This window comes from Labeo rohita, chromosome 20 (assembly GCF_022985175.1).
Source record: "Labeo rohita strain BAU-BD-2019 chromosome 20, IGBB_LRoh.1.0, whole genome shotgun sequence".
NCBI classification, from domain to species: Eukaryota; Metazoa; Chordata; class Actinopteri; order Cypriniformes; family Cyprinidae; genus Labeo; species Labeo rohita.
In genome coordinates this window covers 341,234-361,351 of record NC_066888.1, presented here as the reverse complement: position 1 = coordinate 361,351, position 20,118 = coordinate 341,234, and the positions used below count along the sequence as shown (strand labels likewise).

The following is a 20,118-nucleotide window of genomic DNA, read 5'->3' as shown; positions in this document are numbered from 1 at the left end:
ACAACGGATGACAAATGGCAAATTACGGGAGGCTGAGATTGATTAGTGACTGGTGTAATTATGCCAGCGTGTTATGGAAATGAAGAGGGGGATCAGCGCTCGCTGTGAATGAGCGAGATAATCCCTGATATCGCTCTCTTTCTCTTTCTCTGGACGCAGCTCAAATGGGACATGCGGAGAAAGGTGAGTCGTAAATCCATGCCGCTATCATCATCATCATCATTGCCGTCATCATCATCATAAACATCTGTCCAGGGCATCTGTGTCTGAGTAATTGACCCAATGACCTCGTCCTGATGTGCCGCTCTGTCACCCTCAAGTCCACATGAGCTGCGGGTTTGCGTGACTGTGAGCCGCTGTAATGCACACAAACACATCAACGTATAATTCGGCTGTGTTTACCCCCCAAATGCACACTAACAGGAAAGCCATCACTTCCCAGAATTCCCTGCTTTCAAAGCAAAAGCTGGAGTTGTTTTTGTAATATGCCACTTCTTGATTCTTTTACTCAAGTACATTCAGAGTAAATTTCATTGCAGGCTGTCATAGAAACATGATTACAGAGAAGGACAAGCGGAAAGTTTGCTTTCGCATTTCTTTAGAGGAGCTGGCGTGCTGACTTTGAAATGATTTTAAAGGAAAGCCTTGTGAACGGCACTCAGACACAATAGCAAATTCTGCACATTTCTTACTCGACTGCTGCAGACTCCGATTACAGCCACACATTGGCATGTGTGTGTGTGTGGGTTTACGCTTTTACAGCCGAGGGAAAACAAGGTCTTCCGTGTGACTTTAACAAGGCATTTGTGCGTGGAGTCGTGAACGGCTAGCTCTGGATTTGAATATAATGCTTTGCCTTTCCCGTCGTTATTGTGGCCGATTTCCTCGCCATGTGTCATCGGTGTGGACGTAATGATAGAGATGGGATGTAAAGTGATGTTTAGTGAGTCTGAGGAGGAGTGGAAGAACTGAAGCTGAAGCTTTTTGACCCTGAGAGCTGCGATTCAGTGTAACGGTCGTCTAATCAGCCCAGCGGGAATGAGCCTGATGCTCCTGGAGAACAGCACTTGACTGGCTGTCATCTGTATGAAGCTTTTTTCAACATGTAATAGTCAACAAGAACAGAACAATTGATTTTATCTATTAGTCGATCTGATTAGACTGTGAAAGTCACTGTATAGAAAAGTCAACACAGAGGCGGAGCACGTTGTCACATTTTGATGAAAGCATGCATAAGCAAGCATTTAAAATGCATGGAACGATTACAATGTGTGGATCATATAGAGCACAAATGTGATTTAAAGGGAGAGTTCACCCGAAAGTGAAAATGCTGTCATCGCTTACTCACCCTCATGTTGCTCCAAACCTGTATGAGTTTTTTTCTTCTGCTGAACACAAAAGATGGTATGTTGAAGAATGCTGGTAACCAATCAGTGGGGGAAAAAAATACTATGGAAGTCAATGGCTGTATGGTCACCTACATTCTTCAGAATATCTTCTTTTGTGTTCAGCAGAAGAAAGAAACTCATACAGGGTGGTAAATGATGACAGAATTTTCATTTTGGGCTGAACTATCCCTTTAAGACAGGAAATAGTGTTCATTTGAGTTTCACACTAACTTTAAAAGCAACATCCAGTGGCATTTGCAACAAAATTGGGCAATAATATTATTAGTTAATATTAATTTCCCATGTGCACCAGCAGAAAGAGGTTTGATTTTTTTTTTTTAATATCATGCACAAGACCAGAGAGAGACATGAAAGGAAAAAGTGTTTTTTCATGTGAGTGTGCCGCCCGGCAGCGTTTCCCATCTGCAGAGCAGTATGTGCTTGTGTTGCTGACAGGTCACAGAGGGCCTTATGTCTGTGTTAAATCCGCGGCCGCGGACGCAAGTTGCTTATCACAGCAGCTGCGAGAGAGCGCCGTGCGTATTTTGCAGACTCGCTACAAAATCTATTTACAGCAGACAGGTATTGTCTTCGGACAGCGTTTTTTCTCCTAGTTGAAGTTTCTCAGATTATGCACGAAAAATCAATACCTGACAAGTACGTCAGGCGCTTTAGTGTTTCATCTGATGCAGCTGTATGGATTTTTAATCCAGTCCTGCATAACGCCACATAGTCTTCTCACCTCATGCTGAGGTTTTGTCAGCACGAGTTGATGCTCAGTCAATGTGAATGTGAATGAAGTTATTCTCATTAGAAACTGAGCTGAGCTGTAAGTGGAAGAGTTGGGTTCTCAATTTTAATCAATTCTCATTTCAATTAACTGATATCAATGCTTAAATGCCAAGCATTTATTTATTTAGCTTTCAGCTGATGTGTGAACAGAACTTCACAAACATTATTTGTAGCACCTCCTGCAATTGCAAAATGCTTTGTGCTTTGTTACTTTTTTGAATTGTCAATTTTATTGCAAAATACAAACAATAAATGTGGCTTTGGTGCTTTTTGATGTGTCGTGAGAAATCACTGTTGTAATTCAGTCTGAGCACATGTGAACTGATCATCTTGTCCTCTTTACTGCTAGTTACTGCATGAAATAAACATTAATGAACATCAGAAGGTGTTAAAAGAAACAGAACAACGTACTAAAATATATCATATATATGTCATATTATGTCTCAACAAAGTTTTAATGACATCTACATATGTGACCCTGGACCACAAAACCAGTCATAAGGGTCAATTTCTCGAAATTGAGATTTATACATCATCTGAAAGCTGAATAAATAAGCTTTGTATTGATTTATGGTTGGTTAGGATAGGACATTATTTGCCCTAGATACAACTATCTGAACATCTGGAATCTGAGGGTGCAAAAATGCATGTATACTAATTAATTACTAGTCAAACTAATCAAAAATTAAGCTTTGATATATTTACGGTAGGAAATTCGCAAAATGTCTTCATGGAACATGATCTTTACTTAATATCCTGATGATTTTTGGAATAAAAGAAAAATCGATAATTTTGACCAATACAATGTATTATTGGCTAGTGCTACAAATATACCCGTGCTACTTAAGACCCAGGGTCACATATTGGAAGTAGAAATAAAACTGAAAGTTAATGTAGTATGTTTTAATCTATAATGAGGTTGGTATTATTATAAAAACTGTCCTTTGTGCAAGTTAAATGTTTGTTTACAAATCACTTTAATATTAATGTACCAGCCAGTAGCGTTCCCTGTATAATTTGTTTTTTCCTTGAAAAAAGTACCTGTATGTGATATCCAAATGAATTAATACTGAACTGAATCAAGATTAAAATTGAATCAGTTCCCAAGCTTGTGAATCAAATTGTGAAAATGCCCTGCTCTAGTCAGTGGTCCATGCATTCACAAGCATCCTTAGGTAATTTCACATTGACATACCTCAGTGCTGCAGCTGTTACTCCCTCAAACATTGTAATGCAATACTCAAAGCTTGAGCCTGTTCACTTTTCAAAGTGCATTGGCCAATTGAACAACGTGGAGGAGAGATTGAACGTGTATTGAGCGTATATTACATGCTATATGACACAACATCATATTATGCAAATTAGATATTACAGTAGATAGAACAGTATAATTGCCCTTCAGTGACTCTGTCTGCAGCTCTTTTCTTGTTAAAGTCAAAGTGCCGTGTGATGTTTTTATAGAGATGTGTGTTGGAGCTCAAATCAGGTGAAAGAAGAGGATAAACAGTGATGAATGCCATTCTTTTGTGGAGTCTGTATAGCGTAATTTATGTATTTTTGTGAGGGTCATGGGCTCAAGGTGCTGTGAATGACCTTCAGAGAAGCACATGCATTTCCAGAGAGAGAGAGATTGAAACTGGGAGAAGAAAAGAAGTGGCGGGCGTGCGAGACGTGAAGAGGAGGTTGTTTGTGCAGCACTTTGTGGATTATAGCAGTAATGGGCAGCAGTGGCTGTAAGCTCCTTTAGAGAGCTGACCGGCCCGTCCTGAGAGCCCCTATCTCAAAGCGGGATGGACAGCCAAAGAAGGGAAAGTCGGATTGAGGATTTGGTCATTAGATTGTTTTTGTTTTATTTGGTTTCTGCTCTGTCCCCGGGCTTTAAAGAGCGCCGTGTTGTGATTTGTGACCGTCCTGATATCCATAAAGATTATGATGATGGTGGTGATTATCAAATTAAGCCCACAGCGCTGATCGTGAGCTCACTTTGAAGGAAAACATCCTCTCTCGCTCGCTCGCAGCGCTACGCCAAAGGCTGTGTGTCGGCGTCATGTCGTTTCCCGCAGGAGGAGCGTGCTGCTCTCAGGTTGCTCTTTGTGAGCTCAGAAGACTTAATGAGCTTCTCAGATGGCTGCTTATCAAGTGTCAGTTTTGTTCCAGTTGTTTCTCTGTAAATTCCTTGGGAGAAATCAAATGAGATTTGATGAGTCTGTGATTTTTGATCCCAGACTTTGAGTCTGAGCACTGTTTGAGATGTGGTTAAGATCTCAAACTTTAGACACAGAAAAGACTTCTTCGTCTTTCTGAAGAAATGATTGAGATTACTGGGCAGAGTTCTGGAGAAATATCTGAGAAGCAGGAGATTCATCAGCAAGCAAACATTTCCATTTTGTAATTTTAAAAAGATGTCTTTTTTATTTGCTCTTCATGTTGGTAAATATGAGCACAGTGTGAGATGCTGTTGAGATTTGCAACTCTAAAGGAGACATGAAAGTATTTGAAATTTGGTCAGGAGGAACATCTGAGACTTAGGGAAGTCTCTGAGCACTTCTGGGAGAAACAGTTGCAATATCGAAGAGATCTTATTCACACACTGTTGAGGAGTCATTAGAGGATTTGAGTCTTTTCTTTAGGAGAAAAGATTTGAAAAGCAGGAACTCAGTTATGATATTAAAGAGATTTCTTTTGTGATTTTCTCTTTATGTTGGTAAATCTGAGCACAGGATGAGATTTAAAATAAAGAATATGTGAGCCTTTTGTTTAGGAGAAACATCTGAGAAGCATTTAATCTCCATGTCATCTCATTTGCGTTTCTTTCCTGTGGGCAGATCTCACAGCGCTTCCTCCAGCGAGAGCTCTTGGCTCAACCTTCAGCTGTGTTTAATGCTGCTAAAATCACTCTGCTGCTTAATTTTACACAAAATGGTTGTCATGTCCTCTGACTCCACGGCTTCAGGACGGTAAATACGCGCGCTCCGCGCGGCGCTTAATTGTGATCGGCAGCTCCCTGTGTTTTTTTTTTACCTGGTGTCCGTGTGAGCACACGCTGAGACAGGAGAACGGCTGACAGATGTGAGATGAGAGAGCGAACCGGTGTGAATGAGAGTGGAAATGAGAACGAGAGAGAGGCCGTATGCCTCACCATGATTCATCTGACTGGAGTCAGGTTGTCTTATATCTGTGTCAACACTGTGACGTTTTGGAGATATCAAGTTTGAACACGTCTATGTATGTGTGTGTGCGACTCACACTGATTTACCTGTCTTTCATTCTCGGCTCCTTTGAGATGCGCGCATGTGAAATCCTCTCTAGCATCCTATCAGACTTCAGCTGGAATTAAGGTGTCGTGTGTCTGCACATCACAGCTCAAACTGGCCTACTTTTGATGTCTGACTTTCACTTGTAAAAGCTAATATAGCATTTGTAATGACACTATATTGAAAAAAACGACAGAAGCAGGATTTTTTTTTTTCTCAAAAATCACTCTGGTGTACTATTGCAGTACTCTTTCATCACTGTAACCTAGCTGGAATAATAATATTAGTTATTATTAATTAAAAATATTATTTAGGGGCATTTTAGACATTTATCTAGACAATTTATCTAGACTTTTTGTTGTTGTTGTTGTTGTTGTTGTTGTTGCTGTTGAATTTTTGGTTTATATGCATGCATCATATTGATATTTCTAACCATTGTGTTGTGGTTAGATTTTTTTTTTCTGTTTAGAAGATATGTCCGCATATTTTATCAGTGGGCACTTTAATTTTTTTAAATATTAAAAAGCAGTTTTGTAAAAATATTAATTTTAGATGATTCTAAAATAGGTTTACATTCTCTTAATGAGAATATTGTCTTTATTTTGATATCAGGACAGTTATATATAGTCCAAAACATGCCAAAACTAAACGATTTTTATAAAAAATAAATAAGCATAAATAAATAAATATATAAATAACATGCTTATCACAGAACAGATAAATATAACTCAGTGAATGTAAGTGAGTAATTACATGCATTAATACTATAATTATAAATGTAATAATGTTAGGCTAACCTGTTTGAGGCCAGGAAACCCATGTGAGCCTCTTTTAAATGTATGAGTGAGGATTTTTGGCCGGTTTAATTGCTATAAACTGAAGTGCCAAGCGTTTTCCTTTAGGCAAACAAACAGAAAAGCAGTGCATCTGTTCCTAGTGTTTTCAGCCTACTTTACTGCATAAGGTCAAATGTTTTAGGGAACAGCTGTGATCGCCTGAGGGAGAGACCGCAGGAAGAGTCAGCACAGGTGGCACCTCATGGGGCGGGATTCAGTGCTGTCAATCAAACACATGTGCATTCAGCTTTGCTTCTGTAGGGACGAGTGAGCTTTGAGAGCTGCTGCTCCTAATGTCACGAAATATAAATAAATGCCAAAAATAAAGAGATAAATGTGTAAGAAATATATATATATATATGTATTGACACTCACCAAGGCTGCATTTTTTTAGCAAAACAGTAAAAATAGTAATGCTGTCAAAACTGTTTTCTATCTGAATATATTTTAAAATGTAATATATTTCCTTGATGGTTAGGATTATTATAAATCTTTAAAACACTGTAATAATCATGATTTTTTTTTTTTTTAAAGAAAAAAGACCTCCAAAAACACTTTTATACATCAAGGATGCATTAAATTGATCAAGAAGTGACAGAAAATACATTTATAATTTTACAGAAGATTTCTATGCTGTTTATTTTAATTTTTTGTTCATTTGTGAATCCTGAAAAATGAATTGTGCCACAGTTTCCACAAAAATATTTATTTTCACATCTATTTTTAACATTGATAATAGGGATGCAACAATACAGTTAGTCCGTGGTTCAATACGTACCTCGGTTTTTAACCACGGTTTTCGGTTCGGTTCGGTTCTGATATCTTGCCACTTCAGTGTGGGTTTTTTTTTTTGCAACAAATTAACAAAATACTCCTGTAAACCTCTGTACACTATATGTCTGCTTAATTTTTCTTTTGAGAGAGGTATTATTTTTTCGATTTTTACGCAAAATAGAATGGGTTTCATTCATACTGGATGCCAGAGGGCGCCCTCGTGCAAAAAAAAAATTACATATGCGTCAAAGAAGTAGCACTGATTACGTTCCGTTCCAGCTTCTGTAATATGGATGAAAAAACATCGCTATTGCTGTTACTGAATAAAAACAAGATATAACGTTAAACGTTTTGAATGATGAAATGTAAGGACAATATACACTGCAATAATATATGGTTTATCTGTGTTCTTCAAGCCATCTCGTGTATTTTCATAAGCCATTGCTAATCGACATACATAGAATATGAGTATAGAATTCTGTGATAAGAATCCACATCAGATCACAGAAGGAAGTTATTTCAAATAATCGACTGATGTTGTGAATTAAAAACAAGTTATAATGTTTTTTATAACTTTTGTTTTTATAACTTTTGTTATAAAAGGCTTATCATTGCATGTCATTAGAATGGAAGATGCTCTGCTTGTGTTGCTTTTTCAGATATAAGCGGGGGAAGCGTTTCCTCATTTCAGCACGTGAAATTGTGGGCACACACAGCAGATTCCCAGAGAAATAAAACGAGGAAGTTATTTAAATGCAAAACCAAAAAAACGCAATTCACAAGCGCGTATTGAACCGTGGATGTCGTACCGAACGGTTCGATATTATATTGAGTATTGTGGCATCCCTAATTGATAATAATCAGAAATGTTTTTTTGAGCAGCGAATCAGCATGTTAGAATGATTTTTTTTAAGGATCATGTGACACTGAAGACTAAAATTATGATGCTGAAAATTCAGCTTTGATCACAGCAATACATTATATTTTAACATATATTCACATAGAAAACAACTATTTTAAATTGTAATAATATGTAACCCCTGAATCACAGAATTAGCCTTAAAGGTGCAATAGGTGATTGTCTTCAGAAACATTTTTTGTTATGCTGGTTGAAAGTCTCTTCACATCCCAATCATTAAGTTAAGTGGTCTATATGCATTTATACCAGTTTATATATTCTGTGGAAGGTGTAGGACCAAGAAATGTTCGTCCAATCAAAACGCTTGGTTCGAGCGTTTTGATTGGCTATCCTACCTGCCTGTCAACATATGTGACGCGATGTAGGAAAACCCAACACATGGCGAAATTTGACCATTTTTAGGTTTTGATACCATATGAAAGCTGGGTTCAAGCCCTTTCTTTTGTTCATAGCTTGAACATAACCAAAGTTATGACTATCTTAGGTTGGCTGATAGCGATGATTTTCAGGAATGGAATTTTGAGAAAAACGGCTTTAACGAGATGGCTCACTTTTACTTTACAGGTTTAACGAGAGCTGTCTGTCAAGTCAGGAGCGCTATACTGCATCATAACACAAACAGACTAACGTTGTTTATCATGTGCATAGTCTCCAAACTTTTGATCACCCATTTTATGTTTAGATAGCACGAATAATGCAGCCTACCTTGTAATAAAAGCGAGCTCAGCGCAACTGTTCACACACTGGGCATAAAACAGACTGTCATTGGACTCCTCTTTAAGAACTTCATCATCCGATCCTTCATCTCTGGATGTGAAATAGTCCATTATAACATTGTTTAGGGCACTGACATCACCAAGACTGAGCAGATTGAGACGAGTAAGATTGGTTAAGTGAGCAGCTGCAGTTCTTTAGACGGCGTTGTCACGTTCCGCCATCTCACCATATTAAAAATAAATAAATAAAAAACTTTGCCTGCCGTAGTTTATACAGGACTGGCGGAGAATGTGAATTGATACACCTTTACTAAATATGTTACGTGGTTTATTTTGATAGGTTGACTGTTTTTGTGGTGTTAAGGGAAAGCGCCTCAGCATTATTAGCACCACACAGTTTTCCTATTCTGGGCTGCTGATCATTTCAACTCGGTTTTACAATGTATCGTAGTAATGCTGTCTCTGGTCGTCTAGTCTGTGTGCGTTCATGCATTCGGGAGGCGAGGCTTTGGACGGCGATTAGCTGGGAGGGTAGGACGTTCGCTTTCAGTGCTATCAGGCTAAAGTTAGCATTTTCCAAGATCTCCTATTGCACCTTTAAGTAGCACATGTATATTTGTAGCAATAGCCAAAAATACATTACGTAGGTCAAAATTATCGCAGAAAATCATTAGGATATTAAGTAAAGTTCCATGTTCCATGTTCCAGTTCATGTTCAGTGAAGACATTTTGTAAATTTCCCACCATAAATATATCAAAATTTAGTTTTTGATTAGTAATATGCATTGCTAAGAACTTTGGACAATTTGGACAACTTTAAAAGCAATTTTCTCAGTATTTTGATATTTTTCACCCACAGATTCCAGATTTCCAAATAGTTGTATCTCGGCCAAATATTGTCCTGTATCATAACAAACCATACATCAATGGGAAGCTTATTTATTCAGCTTTCAGATGATAAAAATATATATTTAAAAAAATTGACCCTTAGGAGTGGTTTTGTGATCCAGGTTCACATATTTCACTGTTTTTACTGTATTTTTGATAAAAAAATTTAGCCTTAGTGAGCAGAATAGACTTCTTTCACAAACATTAAACATTTTAATAACTGCAAACTTCTGACCCCTCCATATTATCAAGCCCAGGATGCTAGAAAAGAACTTCAACCGTTGCAGATCCACTGGCAGATGGATACATATTTTCTTGTTGATATTTCTCATTTTACGTGTCATTGATCAGTCCACATGAGTTTCCGCCCCTACAGCAGGAACATGTACTGTAGAGATGATTTTCTCATTATACTGGTGTTAATTGATGCTAATAAGAGGGATGTGAGAGCCCTTCATCTCACCGTGTTTGTCTTGCCTGCTGTTAATCACGTCACTGTCCCGGGGCCTCAGGAGACGGCGTGTCTGCGCTGAACCCCTCCCGCACCCTCCAGACCCCTTCCTCACACCTTCACACTGGAATTTACAGCCCACGCTGAACAAAAGACACAAGGCTTTCTTCTCAGACCCTCGTTCATCCCCCCACTCCAGGCCTCCGACGGTTCGGCCTGTGTTTAGCGTTGACGTGAATTACAGTCGAGGTCAAAGCACAAAGGAAAATGCCTTTACATGAACTTCACCGTTTCAGTAGGCACAATGTTAGTCCTTGCTGCATTTCTAAGCATTTCTAAGTTGGGTGTGTGTGACGTGAATGATTCCTCAAATCGTGTGTTGTTGAGGAGAGTGTGCTGGAAAAATCCCACAGAATCTTTATGGTTATGGTTTTGTATGGACGAATTGCACTGACAAAATGTCTTGAATGTAGGTTACGTTAGTTGTGTTGCACATGAACAATAGTCAGTAAATCTGATGAGTGTGTTTCTTTTCAAACAGAAAACAGGTCACAGTTGAAAAGAAGAGCACAATTGATCTGACGTGCTTTATTCGACTCCCGTAGTGTGTGTTTGTGTGTGTGTGTGCTTGTCCACCAAAGTTTGTGTTACACTCAGATGTGCTTACGTGGTTTGTTTGCGTGTGATTCACGCAGTCCGTCTCTCATCATTGTGATACGCTCTTGCTGATGGCCAAATACAACAGGGAAAGACCGAAAGAATTGTCGTGAGAGCAGCCGTCAACATGTTCCTGTAAACTCTGAGTCTCGCTGCGAATGTGTATGTGTGTGTTCCCAGGGTCCCACTCTCTCTTTCTGTCGGGCCACATGTGGTTTAGGTTAACCACAGCTCATTGTGTGTGAACTACCATTAATGGGGTCATTTGGGCACACCGGACGCTTACAGGAATTTAGACACAAAATGAGTGCTTTCTGCTGCATGACAGAAATGCCAGACAAACTGGGAGAATAGAGAGATGAAAACACACCCAAAGGAGCGTTCGGTTAGTCAGAAGTTCATCGTAGTCAAGTCTCATCTTTCTCAGATTATTCTCCAGCGTTTGCATTGTTAGGAGAAATAAAAACAGACACAAATAAAATCGCTGTCATACAAATCAGATGATCTTGGATGCATTTTGCTGTGGATGTTTGAGTTCATATTCAGATTTTTGCTTTTAGATTTCAGACTTGCAGATCTTTTTCTTATCTTTCTTATCTTCTTATCACACATCTTAGTTCCATGCAATCTATGTGCTTTCTGGGAGATGTTACAGAGATGTCATTTGTGATTTATATTTCCTAAAATGACTCTACTGTATTGGACTGCCTCTAAGTGTTACGGTGTAAATCACTGTCTTTCACTGTTTGCGTTTAGTTTTGTGTGTATCATTTGTCTCTTGGCTCATGCTAGGCTAAATCCAAATTTAGCATAGACCGAATGCAAAAGCGACAGGGCAGGAACTTAAGCTCAAACGGTTGTGATGATCCTGCTGAGCGACGGTGAGAGATCTGATTAACACAGTATGACAATCCTCTCTCTTACACACACACACAGTCACACTACATTCATGAGGGCATCTCATAGATACAGTGGCTTTATACTACGATGATATTTGCTAAAGTTCACCTCTAAACCTTTTTGTCACATAAACCTGTTGATATTAGGATGTGCAGAACACAACATGATTTACAGCCTCAGAAACACTAATATGAGTACTGAGGACTAATATGTACTTTTAAAGTACCTTTAAGCTACTAATATGTAGCATTTAGGAGTAACTAATTTTAGTTTTTGTACCTCATGATACTGCTCCAGTGTGCATGAGCTTTTCGGTTGTTTTTCAGCAAAAACTGTTATACTTAAGCTCTGCTCTCTCTGAACATTTGGGTCATTCCATGTCAAAAAAAAAAAAGTAAAAACTTCCCCTTCCTGTAGGTTTTATTTGAAGAAAGATAGACATGTATAGTCAGTGTTGGGGAGTAACTAGTTACATGTAACGGAATTACGTAATTTAATTACAAAATAAATGTAGTTGTAATTAGTTATAGTTACTGAGAAAAAATATGTAATTAAATTACGGTTACTTTTAAAAAATGCCAGAGATTACAAAGGGGGTTACATCTGAATTTTTTTCACGCACCCACCCCCACTTACAGATTTAATCGACTTCTTTTAAATTGCACTGACTGCTCTAAAATGAGACACCAATGTTTCAGGAGTTTAGGACAGAAACAGGACACATGCTTATTTGTTTTATTTCCTGTTTGGGTTTATGCATAAACTTTATTTTTTAAGATTGTTTTTTCCAAGGCATTGTCAGATGCTAGTGTTTTCTGTCATAACTATGCAAACATTTAATTTCAAACCCAGTATCATAGCTGTTTCGTTGTTATGATGTTATTTATATTATGATCTTGTTATGACATATAGAGCGGTGACCCGAGTTCGATTCCCGTCTCGAGGTCCTTTGCTGATCCCGCTCCTCTCTCTCTTCCCAGCTTTTTTCTGTCATCTCTCTACTGTCCTATCGCAATAAAAGGCATAAAAAGCCCAAAAATAAAAAATAAAAAAGTCTGAATTTGTGTTGGCTGTGCTTTAAATTAAATTATTTCACAGCTCAGACTCTTTCGGGACAACTTAAGTCAGTGCTATATGCTTGATAATTTCTCTTGGCGGAAGCTTTGCGTTTGGTAAGATTAGCTAATAAAATATTAAAGCTTAATTCAATATTATGTGTACAATTTCTTAATTCTGTCATCCTGGTATCGTGGACTTGCTCTGTTGTTTCATACAAATGCAGTTGCTGCCATTTTTTTTTTTTTGTGCATTGTAATGGATTATAAATAACTAACAAACTAGTACTACTAATTCATTATTTATGTGGTGAAATGTTGTATAAGAAAACTGGTATGACTGCACTGTATCCATAAAATGTCTAGTTTGAACTTGCCGTTTGCTAGCAACTGATTTCTTCATGGAAGCTTTACGTTCAAATATTTCAACTCAGATTAGTGTTTCGTGTCCAATAATTTTGACACGAAACATCTAAATAATCTTTCAAGCAGCTGTGTAATAAGTGAGATAATGTACATCCAGCCAGTTGTTATCGCAAAATAAATAAATGTAATCTGTAACCTATTACATTTCCAAAGTAACCTTCCCAACACTGTGTATAGTAATGAAAGCCAAAATATTAAATGTCATGGATGAATATTTACTGTGTAACCCACTGTTTTGTAAAGGGGGGGTGGTCAAAACACAAGAGGGGTCAAGATACAATTCTAATTTCAAAATTTATTTTTCAGACATTGTTCTTTAAAAATAAATACATATCAGCTGTATACAAAGCGACCAACATTTGATTTTCCACCACTGAAAATGGGTCATATTCAACCATGTGAATATGAGCATCATTGAGATCCCTTTATCTCTGGGACTGAACAATGTAGGGTCTTTTGTAGATTTTGAAAGAAAAGTTTATTAGGAACTCAAATCTAAAATCATATTGCTGTATCTTTAATACTTCTTGAGTTATAGGCATGCAAACTTTGGAACTAGAATATTTATGGCATTCAGACAGCTATGTTCAATGCAGTTGTTTTGACAGATGGAAACTGCCATTTTGACCTCTACAAAATAGTGGATTACTCAGTAAATATTCATCCATGACTTTTAATATTTTGGCTTTCATCACTATACATGTCTATCCTTTTTCAGAAAAAAATCTTAGCAACCTCTGGTTGGGTTGACATGGAATGATCCATTTATCATTTGATTCCTGGATTGACATTAAATGCTAGTGAATGTGTGTTGAGGAGTTCACGATGCTTCTCCTTCACTATCTGCTCTTACTCATACATTAAAATGTAGTTATATGAAGAAATTCATATGTAGGCACAAATTAGATATGTTTTAATAGCATTTCAGCAGATCAAAAGGTTATGAATGTAATATTGTCTGAACTGCACTTAACTGCATGCTATTTGCAACTAAATGAAAATGTTATAGTTTGAATGCAAATAGTTGAGTGCACTTAAGCAGGACTTCAGTGCATCTTCATAACTTCATAATTACTTCAGCTGTCTTTGAAATAAGGCTAAAGTGTTACTGCTGTCACCACATCAAAGTAATTGTACTTTAAAGCATCACAAAAGACTATTAAAACAATAAAACCTACTTTAAAGTTAAACTTTTGATTTGACATTATTACAAGGTGCACTTTTTACTTAAGTCTGTTACTTACGTGTGTTAAAAAACAGTCATGAAAGTGTCTTTCACACTTAAGTGGCCTTTTATTTTATTAACATTTTATTATTTGCAAGTACGGTTTTCTAAAAGCGTGCTTTTAAGATTTGAAGTACACTACAAATGGAAATTGAAATGAGCACACTTGGGGAATGTATGTTAAATACAGCTGTGTGTTTAGACAGCTTTCTCCAGCTCTGCTGGTTTCCCGTGTTAGATAAACGCAAAAACAGTCTTGTTCAATGGCCACGAAAAGAGTGTGTGTGAAAGAGATGAAATGAGGGAAAACCAAATGTGTTAAAGTGTGTGTTTACTTCTGAATGAAGATTGATGAAGGTAATTACATGCTAGAGTTCATTCTTCAAGAAATAAACCCAGAGATCTGCAGCGTCTCACGCATACACACACACACACACACACACACACACACACACACACCCACGCAAATGCACACTCGGTGTGGCTGTGTTACATGATTCAAATGCAGAGATTGCAATTAAAAACAAGGGCAGTTAACTTCAATGCAAGAACACAAAACACGGCTGCGATGAGTAGATACTGCCATTATGGGAGACTGTGAAACTTAGACTTGACCTCAAGGGGCTGTTCACACAGAACTTGTTCATGCTTTCAGCTGTATTGCTTTCCATTGTTTTTCGATGTAAGCATGCGCTAGATGGTTGAGTTTGACCTTTGCATTCGTGTGTTGCATCTTTTGCAGCGCTGATTTTTTGGAATGTTAAAGTTTCATTTGATGTCAAGGCCCTGCAACTTGCATTTTTAAACACAAAAACACCTTCTGTGTGAACAACGCAAAGACACTTCGACCTACTGAATGTGTGAAACTGCGTGTTTAGTTAATGTTCAGTTGTTTTGCCGTAATGAGTTCTTCTCTCATCAATATATGTTGAATCCAGCTGAGTTCACACACGTCTTTCTGTGACTCATTCTGTAATTAGTGTGTGTGTTAATGAGAGCTGAATCAGACGTTGATTTGATGTGTCTTTATTGAAACGCACAGCTCACATGCCCACACAGGTCTCTGTGTGTGTGTGTGTGTGTGTGTGTGTATGAACAGACACATGCTGCAAGAGCAAAGTCTCAGTCACGTTTGATTTTTTTGTCGATCAATTAGATAAAACGACCAAATTTAGTTATTTTAGTGTTTTTTTTTTTTTTTTTTGAAAAAAGTTCCATATCCTGCCTAATGTTCTCCTCCAAACGAATTTAAAGACTATAAATAACTACTGTGAAATATGAATGTAGGTTATGCTGTACATTATGTGCTTACAAAAGTTTATTAAAGTTACATAAAAAAGTGAACAAATGCACAGTAACTAAATAATAAAGAAAAATCACAAACTTGGTGAGGAACACAGGAACACAAAACACAAAAATACCTAACTGTCATTTGTCTGTCCTGTAAAACATCCTCTTACATTCACATCCCATTACAGTAATACATAATACATAAAATGAGCTTTACCTGTGTTACCTAATTAAACGAACCTGTATAAACCCACTTAAACATAGTAGCTTTAATGTTCAATTATTTTTTTTAGTTTCAAAATGAAACCGTAATCTCATGATTGAAGTGTTCTTGTGTGTTTATCAGCGTGACTCCTGCTTTTTTTCCCAACAGTGACTCACTCATGCTTTATTGTTTACAGAAGTGCGTTTTTCACCACTGTGAAGTGGCATTACTGATGCTGGTTCTCTGTACATCGCACAGACCCAGCTGATCAATAATAAAATTTGTTGTTGACTATTTTCATTATGGATTATCATCGATCAGTTGCTGCAGCCCTCCGTTCTTGTGTGTCTAACACTGTGTTGGTTCAGGAGTGTGTGTGTGTGCGTGTGTGTGTGTGTGTCGAGCAGTGTTAGCCCATCTTGAGTGATTGATCTCCCCCCGCTCTCTCTCTCCTGATGTTTGATGTTTGCTGAAATTGTTTTAACTAGTGTGACTGAGATCCCACTGTCACCTTCCTGTAGGCAAAGGAAGTCAGAAGTCCAGAAATACTCTTTCACTTTGTCTGACCGTCGGGCCTTTCCATCTCACACATCTACCGTCATTACACATGCCGAGAGGTCCAGGGTAATTATCGTTAACTAAAACCATAAACAAATAAAAATAAATAAAAGAAAAAAGAAAAAAAAATTGAAACCTGAAGTGTGAAAAAAAAATCAATAAACTAAACAGACTAAAATAACACTAGATAGGTCAATGTTAAAATGAAATAATATCACAAAAGCACAAATGCTGTTCTGCTCAATTTTAGCATGGCTTTCATTGTTTCAGCTTGTAAATTTCTTTTGATCTATTTATCATACTTTCATTTGATCTACGAGAAAGCATTAAAAATGTAATAATCTCTGACTATTAAACGTTCTTACGTGACAGTGATCACACAAAGAAAAAATAACTTGACTTTATTATTTTATAGTTGGCATATGTGCTTCAAAGATGAGGGTAGAAGTGTTGTGGGGTGAGTACTGTCAGGGAAAACTGTGAATTGTAATATTTTGACATTAATGAACGGATGAAAGGAAATATTCAAGGCTGATGTGCTTCAGCAGAGAGACGAGGAGGAGGATGTTGAGCGGTCCCATATTCAGCAGATAATAGATGTCCTGTCTTTTTAGTAGTCATGCTAAGTGTGCTCGGATCCTCTCATAATATGAGCGAGCGATTAACTTCAGCCTCTTAGATATCGCTGGAATGTGTGAATGTGTTTTCTTTGGCTTCTTGGAAGAGCTTTTAGTTTAGCTCAAAGCAGATTCTGATTTTACAGCAATAATAATAATAACATTTTTGAGAACAAATAATGCAAATCTTCTGGGTTCATTCTCTTTATCACTCAGTCAAGAGCCTCTCAATGGAGTGTAAATTCGTTGCAGTTAACTCTGCGTCAAGGCTCCTGTGTTAAAGTCAGGTTGAACACGCCATTGAATAAGAGTCAAACTCTTAAAGAAAGCTGAAAGATGTTTAGATGTAAATTTAAAACTTAACTGTAAAAAATAAATCTGTAAAATAACAGAAAATGTATTGGCAGCTCATCACACACAACATTATTCATTCATTTCTGTTAACTCTAAAACACAATGAAATGAAGTGTAAAATTGGCAAAACACCTGTAATAAACAAATATGGAAATATTGCTTCAAATGATATAATATATTGTGCCCGTTTTTTTTAGAGTGTTGTTTATCAATTAGTACAGGGACTGGCGTGATTATAAGCGTTTATCTGCTACTTCTACAGTTAAAAGTTCTATCAAAAGTAGCTGGAATTATGAAACAATATGTTTGTAGTCACAGAACATTGTGTAATTTAATTACAAAACAAAATAAAAATATCTAATTGATTGAGGTCAAGTCACTTTTATTTCTATAACGCTTTATACAATAGAGTTTGTGTTGAAGCAGCTTCACAGAGACAAACAGGAAAATAGCAGAACTGGTTATTTTGTTAGTTATTATGAATATTATTATATACTTCAGAATGTGCTGCAAAGCTTTTCTCAATTTATTAAGCGTAATCGTTTGCAGTATTTCCCCACTGATTATTTATCCTGAAAATGTTTCATCTTAATTTTGCATTTGCATTATCTTGCATTGGTAACAAACTTCCGTGGTTGCTATTGCCAGATGTCAAGAGTTTAAAGCCAATCAGAGATTTTCTCTTAAACTAATACATTTTCTGATAGACACTTAATCTTCTCAACCTGGCAACCATATGCACACGCTTTCTCTATAATGCAGAAAAAACATTGATGAGCTAAAAACACCAGAAAAGTATATTTAGTGACATTTAATTAAATGAAAAAATTAATTCAATGAATGTACTTTAATGTAATGACTTACATGACTTGAACTGAATAATACATCCATTAAAACAAATCTTCAGAATGAAGCAATCTGCAAAAACATTTGGCTGATGGTCTTGAACAGCATTTTTCTATCTGAATTATAAGAATTTCAATCAAAATATGCCATTACGTATCTCACGCAGCCCTTCTGTGTTAGATGCCGCTCAGATGTGAACGGATCAAATTCGGGAGTCTTTGAGGAGCTTGTCCTCAATGTCTTTGACCACATTCTTCTCTCTTCTCCACTAGCCAGGGATTTTCCTCAGGCTGACGGCCATTTTGAATGACCTCGTTTCTGTCTCTCTGTCCGTGAGATGACATCAGGCCGGACACTTTGGCCATCTTGGCTTGCGTTCAGTCTCTTCTCTCGTGTTAGAAAAGTTTGACCCAGTTAGACTGGCTGCGGCACCCTTATCATGGCCCCTTTGTGTTTATGGAGAGGCTTGTCTTGGCCACATATTTAAGCTTTTGGAATAGATCTTGTGAAAGTGAAGATCTGAGATCTGACAGCTGTTGAAAAACACCACATGTGTGGGTAATCTCTCTCTTTAAACCTGCTTTTAAGATGCCAGTTACTTCGTCTGTGCCACAGATGTGCTGATTTTGCCAATGTGTTGCTTCATTTGCCAGAACATTAGAGTGGTTAAATGGAAATGCAAAAAAATACAGCTACCGTTGGTCTGCCACTGGTAGATGCCGTGAATCCTTTCCGTTTGCATCTATCTCTAACTGTATGAAAGTAGGAAAGTACTACCAAACAATTACACACATCAGTTTTAACCGTATGTGGTCGTTTTTTTTATTTGGACAAACAGTGTGTTTGTAATATTTATGTTGTTAATTTGCTGTACATGGACATACTGTACCGAAGTGCATGTGTGTGTGACATGCTGTAAGTAATTGGTAGGCGGAAGTTTGTGTTCATGTGCTGCTACATTTGGACAGAAGGTGTGCGTGTGTGTGTATGTGCGTGTGTTTGTGTGTGCATGTATTTATGTCTGTAGTTTATTGTTATGCTTGAGCAGAGAAAGTGTGTGTGTGTGTGTGTGTGTGTTTGTGTGTGTGAGGGTCGGGCTCCTGTGCTGCCATATGGGATTTGGGACCGGAGGTTGTGATCAGGGGGCACTTCCAGATGGCCCTTCCTCTTCCTCCTACTCTTCCACCCTGCTCACAGAAGATGGACAGCCAATGTTGCTGTGCTGTGTTTTATTCCACCGCTCCACCTGTGTGTGTGTGCGTGCGCTGCTTTACCAGTATCAGAGTCTGTACAGGACACAGTATCAGTCCTACAAATAGCATCAATATCAATTCAAAAATGTAAAGCGGGACTGTATGGCTAAAAGTAGCATGCACTACTAATAGTATAACAGCATACTCTTAAAAAATTTAAAAAATTTTTACTTGTAGACTTGAGTTCAGTAAATGAGTGAGAAGTTCATTGGATGGTGGATTCGTCAGACCGTTACTGTGACTTCATGAGTCTTTTTGAATGTTGTATGTTTGTTTATGAGTGCAGCCAGTAAAGAAAGCAAGCATCAAACGCCTTCTGATCTCGTCACATTCAATTCACACTTAAAAATTCTCTTGTAAAATATAATTTGTTTTGCTGTGGTGCTGTGGAGACTAAAGCATATCTCGAAACACTGAGACCCTTTTTAGCATATCTGACACGATCAGATAGTTGAATCTGAGTTTTCAGTCATTGAAGTGGATTGTTGGAACTTAAATGAGAGACACTATTAAAAGATCTCTGTCTTTACACTTCATCAATTGTGAAACTAGTGATGCTCTTTAGGAAACTTACTGGGTAAATAAGCAAATCAGTGGAGTGGGACCTACGTAGGCCCATTAGAAATTTATAGATAAATATCTACATACATTTTTGCAAAACATATCTATACATACAGTTCACTGCAGTTTTCCAGCTGAAATGAACCCTAGTGT

At 37.5% G+C, this 20,118-nt stretch overlaps 1 protein-coding gene across 14 annotated transcripts in view; it reads left to right on the top strand.

Annotated features, from left to right (window-relative positions):
- The window catches only part of ptprk (protein tyrosine phosphatase receptor type K), a 180,090-nt gene that overhangs the window by 1,839 nt on the left and 158,133 nt on the right, over window positions 1-20,118 (top strand). For 13 of the 14 annotated variants that reach the window (XM_051138279.1, XM_051138283.1, XM_051138286.1 and 10 more), the window contains exon 2: window positions 160-183. The exons of the other annotated variant lie outside the window; for it this stretch is intronic. In XM_051138279.1, coding sequence (XP_050994236.1) covers window positions 160-183 — 24 coding nt within the window. The remainder of the gene's footprint in view (window positions 1-159; window positions 184-20,118) is intronic. 14 annotated transcript variants of the gene reach the window in all.